At 36.1% G+C, this 11568-nt stretch overlaps 1 protein-coding gene across 1 annotated transcript in view; it reads right to left on the minus strand.

Annotated features, from left to right (window-relative positions):
• LOC139465989 (uncharacterized) overlaps positions 1-11568 on the minus strand; it is a 232491-nt gene that overhangs the window by 37287 nt on the left and 183636 nt on the right. The window contains exons 81-90 of the mRNA XM_071248005.1: positions 10087-10098; positions 9332-9360; positions 6410-7136; positions 5326-5400; positions 3825-4394; positions 3506-3550; positions 1996-2562; positions 1843-1887; positions 474-1040; positions 202-252 (exon numbers count right to left, since the gene is read on the minus strand). Coding sequence (XP_071104106.1) covers positions 202-252; positions 474-1040; positions 1843-1887; positions 1996-2562; positions 3506-3550; positions 3825-4394; positions 5326-5400; positions 6410-7136; positions 9332-9360; positions 10087-10098 — 2688 coding nt within the window. The remainder of the gene's footprint in view (positions 1-201; positions 253-473; positions 1041-1842; positions 1888-1995; positions 2563-3505; positions 3551-3824; positions 4395-5325; positions 5401-6409; positions 7137-9331; positions 9361-10086; positions 10099-11568) is intronic.

Raw genomic sequence — 11568 nt, forward strand, 5'->3', positions numbered from 1 at the left:
AAAACACAACTCCTGTGCTCATGCTGGAAATTTGAACTAAATAACCAAATTGGCATGTGAGTGAGTGCACCATTTATCAGCATCTGAGAAGACCATAGTTGTGTCACAGCAGTGAAATAAAGAATCATTGTGAACAGAGCTCTCAAGTTATAGGAATGAATGAAAAGAATGCATTGTGAAGAATAGCATCAACTTTCAAACCTGCTGTTGGAGCTGGTGTAGTTGTAGTTGGTATTGGTGTCACAGGATCAGCTGTAAATAGGAGAGTCACACAATTTTGCATAGGTAGTGAATCACTGATGATCTGTCAGTAAAGAGCTGTCAGTATATATTGAAAAACAGATCACAAACTGTGTGAACCCACTTCTGTAACTGTATCTATAGAATAAGAATATTTAAGGATATTCAATGTATTAACTGTAGTATAAGTATAAGTATAAGTTTATGTTACCAATAAATGGTCGTGCACACACCTGCTTCCATTTGATATGACATGATTCTTGGCAATTCTGTAAGTTCTTCTTCCTGGTTAATGAGATGCTGAAAATCATCCACGAGTGGTGTAGTGATTGAGTCCAGTTCATCTGTACTTCCAAGTTCCATGCCTACAGTGAAGACACCAATTCCTGCCTCTTGCAATCGACCAAAAGCAGCTTGTGCTGCAGCCGTGTCTTGACTTCTTTCTTTGTCTGTCATTAGGATAATGAAGTCTCTGGCTTTGGGACGGTCTCCATTAGCAGCCGTAAACATATATTCTCGAACAACATTAAATGCTGCACCAACATCTGGTGCTCCACCTGGGCTGTTCACTGGTTTTGACTGAAGGGCTGACATCACTTCTGACTGAAATCCATTTTCATTTAAATGGAAAGCAAGGATCTGACCTTGTGTAAAAGTCATTGCTCCAACTCGGAACAAACCAGAGTCAATGTCCATCTGGGAAGCAAAGTTGTTGGCAAAGCTTTTCATCCAGCTGAAGTGTTTGTTACTGGCCGTTCCATCAAACATAAAGACAACATCATATCCTGTCTCACTGTACCCTAAAAGAGTTAACATCAGCATTATGATTTGTGGTTATTATTGAAACATGTCGATGAATTAACCAGAATGACCATAAAGTCATAGATGTCCCTAGACTAGTGAATTAAATATATATTACAGTCAAACATTATAAACCAGGCAATAAACTGGAGAGATAATGCAAGAAATGAACAAGGAATTCCGCAAGCAAAGAATTTTTAACTGACAAACAAGACATGATGATTTTCGTTCCAGAAAAAGATGAAAATGCTCAAGATAGGTGTTAACTCATAGGATGTATTTTTACACCAGGTAGTGAAATGAATGAGTGGATGTAATGTTTATGATCCAGTCAGAATCTTCCAGTGGAATCTGCTATTAGCAAAGATTTCTTATGAATACAGTAAGGGTCTTGTTGATTTTCTTTCAGTCATTTTAAGATACTGATTTTGTTATCACAACCAGTATGCATATGCTTATCTTTGACTTTAAACCCAAAGTGGAAAGAAAGACACACTCTTTTCAATGACGTGTAGACATCAAACAAAGATGAGAAACTTTACATAGAATGAGTGAGTATTGTTTATATGCGTCATATCACAGTTTGAGACAGTGTGAGCAGCCTACAGCCTATCCACTAAGATACCTCACTGCCTCAGTTCGGTGAGCATGATCAAATGGGACAGATTATCTCCCTTTTGACTGCATGCTTGCAACAATACTGAGAACAGTCACAGGATTCCACAGAGAAGGTTGTGTCAGATTCACCAGTTGTGGATGTGTACAAAAGTGGTGCAGAGAGTACAGGGTTTTGACTCGCACCTGGAGTTGGAGCTGGGGTGGTTGGTTCTGGTGTTACAGGCTGAGCTGAGGATTAAAACATTACAGTGAGCATTAAAAGTATTCATTTTTAGTTTAATGATGGTATATAGCATAATCAGATATCATGCGAGATAACTGTAGTGTTTCACACACCCTCTGCCATGTAGTATGACATTATCCCTGGCAGTTCTCCCAGCTGCGATACCTCATCAATAAGGGTCTGATACTCATCAAGTGGAGGTGTGGTCACCTTGTCCAGCTCGGCTGTATCCTTGACTTTCATGCCAACCGAGTAGATACCAATGCCTTCATTCTGCAGACGACGAGAACCTCCAACAGCAGCTTCAGTGTTCAGACTCTTGTCATTAGAAGTCATCAAAACAACAAAGTTACGAGCTTTGGGACGGTCACCATTAGCAGCTGTGAACATGTTCTGCCGAACAAAGTCAAAGGCACCTGCCAGGTCAGGTTTACCTCCAGGGGTTGGATCTATTCTTGATTTAACTGCTTGTTTCAAATCACTACTGAATCCATATGTGTTTAGGTTGAACATCAGCTTCTGCTCTCTACCATAAACAACAGCACCAAACCTGAACTCTCCAGAGTCTACAGCCATTTCAGTAACAAATGAGCTGGCAAATCTTTTCATCCAACCAAACTGATCAGAGCTTGAGGTCCCATCAAACATGAAGATGATGTCATAACCTGTCTCACTGAAAGCTACAATACAGAAAGTCATAACGATAAATAAATGCCCTTATTGTTCCACTCTGTAGAAACAACAGTCCATCTGATGCCAAACTGATGCAAGGACAACACTCCAATGAAATATTTTTGTCTCATTATGTGATACTTGCATGAGATGTGACTGAAGGAAAGTGAAACTCATGAAGTGGAGAAAATAGCTGATGCCTTCACAGAAACACATGCATCAGAGGAGGTGCACTGGTGAAGGGAGGCCTCTCTTGACAATCCTGGTCAGATGACTGTTTGTGAGTGCTGGTGCAAACTTTTGATGAATAACGATGAGTTTGTGATAAATATTGTTATCAGATGATGTTGATGCAAGGGCAATGCATGATACTCTTGTGTAAAACAAAAAACAGACAAAGAAAATGTTCGTTTTTTATTGAAATGTACTTACAGCAAATAGTGTTATATAAAAAATGTTAATAGATTAAATTATATATTAAATTATCAAGACTTGCATTATGTATTGTACTCTGACATATCATCAATGTTTGCTATGTTGCAACATCCATCATATATAACCCAAGAAACACTTTCCTTACCTGAAACCGACATGTATTCAACATAGATAACATGGAAAACAGATCACACTAGATAACATGTTCACAACAATAACAGAAATGAACCAAATACTGAATCAGAATATAATGGGTCTTATATGTCTGGAAATATTGAATCTCTATGTTTTTATCACAATATGTTAATTAATACTTAAAATGATGCAAATACAACATTACAGTTTTAAGACAAGTCTCAAAAGTCTCTAGAGTCAGAATTATATTAACCTGTTTATTGGTAATAATGTGGAATAATGTTCTTACTATGAATTTTACTATTCACAAGTGTAGTGTTCCAGACAAGTAAGTTCCCGTGGTAAAGGGAGAAAATAAAAGATAAAAGATGGACACTGAACCTGGTGTTGGTGCGGGTGTTGATGGAGCCCTTGTGACAGGTGGCGCTGAAACATAACAATATTTGTCATAGTTATACTCCAGATACTAGAGATATAGCAGCTGAGTCATAGGTAATTGTATTGACTACTACTGATCAGGATGGTCATATAATTTGTTTTGTTAATATATTAAACATTTGTACAAATTGAATTTGGTTCATTAGCTATTGTCAGTTAATCATGTAAACTTTGACCAACTTAATATTGACAAATGTGTCTGATCATCAAAAGTGACATGGTTTTCATAAGGGACTATCCATAAACCAACTGTGTCTTTTACCTCTCTCCATGTAAGAGCCCATGATTCCAGCCAGCCCGTTGAAATCACTCTCATCATTGATAAGCCACTGATGTTCATTGATGGGCTTCGTAGTAACACCATCCAACTCATATGTGTCACCAAGGTGGATACCAACTGTGTATATACCCACCAAGTCATTCTTCAGCCTATTGGCAGCAGCCAAAGTCTGACCTTGGTTCAAACTCTCCTCATTGGCAGTCATCAGCACAATATAGTTGCGAGCATTGGGTCTGTCACCATTGCGTCCGGTGAACATGTTTGAGTGAACATAATCGAAAGCTTGAGCTTGATCTGGTCTGCCACCAGGCCTGTTGTTCATGGAGTTGCCCAGGGCATTAACCACGTCACTCTTCCATCCATATTCGTTCAAGTTGAAACCAAGACTTGGTCCACTGGAGGAGAATGTCATTCCACCCACGCGCCAAATACCGTTGTCAATGCTCATTTGAGACGCGAACATGTTCGCGAAATTTTTCATCCATCCAAAATATCTATTATTGACTGAACCATCCAGCATAAATATAACATCATAGCCTGTGTCAGAGTACCCTAAAATAACAGAATAGGTGGAAATGCAATGAATTCAACATTAAACGTCACAGTACTATACCAAATAACAGGGACATGGACAACATTCCTGAAATAAACATACCTTAAATATAAAACATATGATGATGTCAAGGTGTGACATGTGAAATAGGACAGATGTTAGCATGGATAGAGAAGACAGTGTCACTGACATGAATAGAGTGAGATGAGAGAAACAGGTGTGTTAAACACTGGACATGGAAAGTTTATTTGTGATTATATATCATGAAAAACTACCTTCAACATTTAGTTTTGTATGCAAGTTTTATACAACTGCCATATTTGTTCACAAACAAATTGTTTGCATCTGGTCCATGTTGAAAAAAATAATTAATTATTTTGTCAATAAATCTCAACAAACCTCTAGTCACGTTTGTAATCAAATGAATGTGCTATTTGTTCTTTTAGGGGTCACTAGGTTTAAATTATCCTATCAGGAGGGATCATGGAATTCTATGCTGTGGAAAGTTCTCTTCTGACTCAAAAAAGTTTATTATGTATACATTTTGAAAGAAACTGGGGATTTAGAAAGTTTGTTTTATGAATAGACAGTATTTTTTAAGTGCAAGCACTCAGTTCAGACAACTATGTACTGACATTCAGTCCAACAAGTAGGTATATATCTTGTGAGATAAAAGGTTTCTTAACAAGACTGAAGGAATGGCAGCAAAACTTTGTGAAGCTATGTACCAAATGTGAAGCTATGTACCAAAAAGCTGAAGTTATTTGTGTATCTTACCTGATACAAATAACCCAAATAACAACAAATGGGGCTCCTAATAATTCAAAAGTGGTGCATGTGTACAGTTAATGACAGCACAGATAAAGGTTAGATTTCAATGATTATGATGACAATGATGATTGTAATAATGACAACAAGAATATGGTGCACCTGTCCTGGGCCTGGTGGTTGTCGTAGTAGTGGTAGTGGTAGTGGTAGTAGTGGTTGTGGTCGTTGTAGTGGGCTCTTTACATCAAGTACAAGGTGAACCAAGACACGAACAGACACAAAGTAAAGATACAGGTGAACACATGAAACACAAACACATTGGTTTTAACACAGTGACACAAACCAAAACAGGATACAGCACTTGATAGTGTATAATGACTGTCATATTAGTCCTACAGTGAAATAGGGAACCATCAAAGAATATTTCGAGTTAAATTGATAAAAGAAGCTTTCCAATATTAGACCATTGTGACAAAAAGGAGTCTCCCAAGACAATAAAGTTTGTCTTTTCTATCAAGTTTGAATTAATGAGGTTCAAATGTACACTTCAAATCTGAAATTACTATTCAGTCATTACAATTCAAATTCCGACAATTACATTCTTTTTCAATTTAAGATATCAAAGAGACCCCTTTTACCCCAGCTTGGGTGTATTACAGATTACGTTTGACAGAGAGACAATTCACAAAGGGGACACACATGTACAGGCAACAACAAGCATGCACAATATACAAACATATACACTGGACATTACAAAAGAACAGAAATAAAGGGATAATTAAAATTACACGTCATTTTTCACCTTGTAATTTTACGCATTTTTAAGGTATCAAATGAATGATAACATACCTCAAAATTTAAAACAGTAGGTTTCTATCCATTTCGGAATAACCAACTATCACGTTTATAGTATCACAATACTAACATATCTTGTGAAGTCATAATGTAATAAAAGTGGTGTTATTGTTCTTATTTTGTCTTCCACTTTTTGACATTCTGTCTAAAATAAGTAACCACAAAACCTTAAAGTTATCTAGGAACCACAATTTGGCAATTTGACAAAGTCTTAAACATATACATTTTTAAAAATGTCAACTAGTCCAGATGAGGAAAGACATTCTTTCTTTCATACCTTCTTACAAAGTGTTGCAATTCCACAAAAGGCATGTTATCAGAAATGTGATACCAACTGATAACAATTTAGAATTTAGGATTTAAGAATTCTGTATAATTGTGAATTATTAACCTGCTTTTGTGAAACGAATTCCACCTGGCCCTACAATAACTGGTGTTCCATCAGGACGGTAAACTGGCCTGCCATCATGGCCTTTGGCTAAAAGTTCACCATGTTTTAACACTACTGGTCCTCGATCAGGACCAAAGACTGGGTTGCCATCTGGACCTTTAGCTAAACTTTCACCAGGGCCCAACACAATTGGTGTTCCATCAGGATGGGTAACTGGTCTGTTATCTGGATCTTTAGCTAAGCTTTCACCAGGGCCCAACACAATTGGTGCTCCATTTGCATCAACAATGGGGTTTCCATCTGAACCAACAGCTAGGATGTCATCTGGTCCCAGTATAAGTGGCATGCCACTAGGGCCTATATAAGGTGCGCCATCAGGGCCAAGAAGTGGCCTTTCCCCTGGACCTATAATAACTGGCAATCCATCTTGATCAACAAAGGGCTGACCATCAGATCCAAGAACTACACTTTCATATGGGCCTAAAATGATTGGCTTTCCTTCTGGACCAATCATAGGACGACCATCAGAACCAAGAACTACACTTTCATCTGGTCCAACTATGACTGGCTTCCCGTCAGGACCTACAATTGGTCTTCCATCAGGGCCACTGATGGGTATTCCCACAGGACCTACAACAAATTTCTCATAAGAATATAGGACAAGACTGTGCATTTGAATGCAGACTCTGATCAATAAAGGGAAATACTGATAGTGTTGTTGATTTAACTGTAACAACTAATTTGGTCATTTCATATAAACAACTTAACGGACTCAACTATATTCACTTTGTATTAATAAATGTTTAACAGATGATTTTTTTCCCTCCAACATAATTTTTAACAAATCAAAGTGACTTACCTATCAAGAGACTAGGTGGAGAGACAAATGAACATAAACAACACAATACAGGAACATAAAGCATGCACACATACATACCAGACATTTACTTTAACTCAATTTACCTGCCACAATTATTTATACTAATACTACAGCAAGTCATCTAACACAAAGAAGCTTCATACAGCAAGAACTGCTGTTTTAAAGTGTCATGCATGTATGTTATGTTGGGTAAAAGTACCTTGAGTTTTCAACTGCCATCAGGCCTGAATACATTTTAACTCCATGTTTGACATAACAAAAGGTACCGGTACCATCAAATATAAAGTTCTGTACTAATAATTCAATCTAGACAGTTAACTATGACAGCAATTATCTTTGTAAACCACTTTTCTTACAAAGGTACATTATTTGATTCAATATTCTTGAGCTGAGACATAATCATGCTATCTAAATTCCCACACTCAAATTCACAAACTATGCATTTCTTCAACAGTAAAGTTACAGTTACATTAGGTGGTCATGAAACAGCACCACTTTTGAGTAGAATATACAGTGGTATAGCTCTTTCCCATGTGCTTTGAGGAGGATATATTCAATGTGTGACAAGTTATGTAGTTAATCTGACAGGTGAGTCCTCATGTAGTCAGTGACAGAAGTAGTACTTAACTCCAGGAAGAGCATGGAATACAGTGTATGTATCCATGAAGAAAACAGTTTAAGGAAGATTAGATGACATAAGCATTTCATTTGGCATTTTTTTCTTCTCTCATTTCAATACCTGCTTTGATATGCAGTGAGGTGGGGTAAAATGGGGTTTAAGGTCCAAGAATATTGCACTTACCTAGTGATGTGCATGCACGTGTGTGTATGTATGTGTGTGTGTGGCTGCTTGTACAAGTCCGGAAAAATGCAGATTTTATATTGCTAGCCCACTGAGATACAATGCCGCAGCTTAATATGAATACACCACCCACACACATTATACTGTCTCTGAGCAGACCAGCCCTTAATAACAAGCACCAGACAGGGTAACAACAAGAACCATCTTTTAACGTCTTTTAGTATGACACGCCCACGATCGAACCCCGGACCTAATCCGCTCTCTGAGCGGACACTTTACTACTAGACCACAGAGGTGGTCCTGATATGCAGTGATGCTTACTAAAAGTGAGGGAGTTCATGTTACAAGCCAGAATTTATAACGTGCATCAATATCCTATTATTTGCTATTGGAATAATGGAGATGCATTGATCACTGTATTACATGAAAAGGATCTATTTTGATACTTTATTTCAATTGAATGATTCTTATCTCAAAATGTACCTTTGCCTTTTATAAATTTAAAGTTTGCTATCCACAATGTTTTAGTAGATAGATTATATCATTTTTGTAAAAATTACTTTGATTAAAAAAACTTGACATTTTCTAATGTATCATTACATTTTGCAATAAAGCCTAAATATGTCATTATAATGGACATAATTGCTTTAACATGCATGTATTATGATCAAGCATATGCTTTCCATCTTTAAAGAATTGCAGTCAATAATGATTAAATATGTATTTCAAGCAATTCATTAGTCAGACGGATTCCCTTCCTCAATTACTACATAAATCAATCAATGAAGCAATTCAGGCAAAGCAAACTAATTTGGTCTTTGGCTAGGTATTTTTTAATTAAAGCCAATGTTCTTTAATTGTATTGCGGTACAATTAAATAAGCACAGGATGTTAAACACAGAACATAAATACATGTTGGATATATTAATGAACAAATCATGCACAAGTAAACATAGCAACATTTACATAAGAGAAACATAGTCTTTTTTTAAAGACATGTCAGCAAATTTGAATGTTGATCAAGCATGGAATACAAAATAGATTTTAGCACCAGGACACACAATGTCATGATGGGACATGAATGATAATGATGATGATGATGTAACTATAGTGCACAGGTGACAGTGCTTGACAAGAATAACTTGTGTTCAGAAACAGTTCACACACTATATTACAGAATGCACTTTATGAAGAACAGTGCCATAAATGAATATCAGAAGTGATACATTTCCACATGTACATAACCTTCATTTATCATTTCTGAAGCTACTGCAAAAAATACCACATAATGTTATTTTGTGTTGAAAACATTTATGCACTTTCAAATGAACATAAATAAACTCCTCACCCATTCCTCCTGAATGTCACATACTTGTAACTCATCAATGGTATTTTTTTTGTCAAAAATCGATTTCCATCACTAAATAATTTGCAAGGTAATATCAGAGATAAGTTATGCTAATCAAATCAACTAGAAATAAGTGTTACTTTTATAAAGATTTGATTAAATCCCCAAAGAACTGCATTACAGTGTGTGAACTGTTCAGCGATGTGATGGTGCAAGGCTTTGTTCCACAGAGAGACCTTGGCTTATAATTCCTGTGCAGGCACAATTAGTTTTGTCATACTCATAGGAATGTGATCCCTTTGTGGAACAGCTTATTTTAGATGTTCAAGAGAAAGGTTTTCTCATTGTGGTGTCTGTCCTTGGTCACATCTAGCCGTGCAGTTACCACATTCTACATATTACTTACATTGTCCCTTTGGTGCCACATTATATATCATTAGAATTACACAAAATATGCATCTAAAAATAAATTATCTTACCATATAACCAATGAATAAAATCATAGTACTTACACAGAATTATGATTACAAATATACAAGATTATATTTCAAAAAGAAAATAGCATATTATTTGTTTTTCAGACAAAATTTAAAAATATCCTTTTTTAGAAATCATAAACATCAGAAATAAGCAGAGTGTTTGCTTACCTGTTGTAGGTGCTGAAATATGGAGAGTAGATGGAAATAAGAATTCATTATATTCAGTAAGTGGCATTATCATTATATAATATTATAAACTTCGTTATAAGGTTAATTGTAGGAAGGGTAAACAGTTCAGAAGATATATACAATGATACTGTTTTAATCACAGAATAAAAATAAACACTGTGTAAATTGCACATCTAAATGTCCCAAGAGGGAATAATGAAACAAAAGTTGTATTGTTGGACAGCAACATATACAGAGAACATGTAAGAGCAAATATCAACAGATACATATCATATATTCATATGGCATTAGCTGTGGAAACAATGTTAGGTGTTAAAATAGACCTCATGTATTATACATGAATAATATAATCAGTGATCATGAACAGTGGCAAAAGAAGACAAACGGTCTTTCAGTGACAGAAAATCAAAAGCCTGTGTAACACAATGGACTATACAATACACAAACATCATGCATCATTATGTAACAGATCAAATACAATTAAAGACTCTTTCAAAAGTAAAATGATTGTATTTTGTTGCTTAACACTGCACTTAGCAATATTCCAGCTATGTGATGGTGGCCACAAAACAATTTTTGACCAGACAATCCAGATGTTGATTTGAGAACAACAATATGCCATGCTGTCACAGAGTCCGACCACCCAATCCATATAGTTGCCTTGTATGGCAACTAATGATTACTAGGGGCTTATTCTATATCAAACTATATGTCAAGTGGTCACTGGATAACCGAAAAATAACCACTGGTAAGACCTGAGAACTAACTCATATCAAATATTTTGAATGGTCAAATACAAAAACAAGATTCCTATTCCTAATTCCTATGTTTTCTGTTACACTCTCTTTTGCAAAAAAGTTTCAACCATTTAAATCTTGTAGCAGAAAATGGGGCAATGACATCATATACTCTATGATATTTTGATATATCCCCTAGTTTTCTTGAGTGTAGATCAAGGTCACTTTACACTTGACTCTTGAACTATTCTATGGCCATCCAATTCCTTTTGTTTTCTCTCAAGTAAATACACATACAACAACACATATGACTTCCTCTCATTCATCTGACAAATACAAGACATAGTGAACAGTGATGTTTCTGCTTATTTCAAGGTTAGTGTCAGGCACCAATACCAGTCTGTGATACAAAGACACCTGATACATTTCCAGGAACTCCACTGACATTAGATTTCTGCTTGTCTTCATTGCTTGTCTGGCATACCCCTGTAAGGTGCTTAACAGGACAAACTAGATAATCTTAAAAAATGGACCATGGGGAATTAATCCCCCCCCCAAATCATGCTCCATTTTCTAATTACATTTGCCAGTTGATATGAATTGTTTGTTGCATCACTGACACCAAAGCAAATTTCTAGTATTAAAAAATGCTGTTGCAAAATAAGTCTGTCCCATTAAACAAAAGTTTAAAACTGTTTAGTGAACATAAGCAAGATAATGTATG

Source organism: Haliotis cracherodii, unplaced genomic scaffold (assembly GCF_022045235.1).
Source record: "Haliotis cracherodii isolate W230 unplaced genomic scaffold, xgHalCrac1.p SCAF_18, whole genome shotgun sequence".
NCBI classification, from domain to species: Eukaryota; Metazoa; Mollusca; class Gastropoda; order Lepetellida; family Haliotidae; genus Haliotis; species Haliotis cracherodii.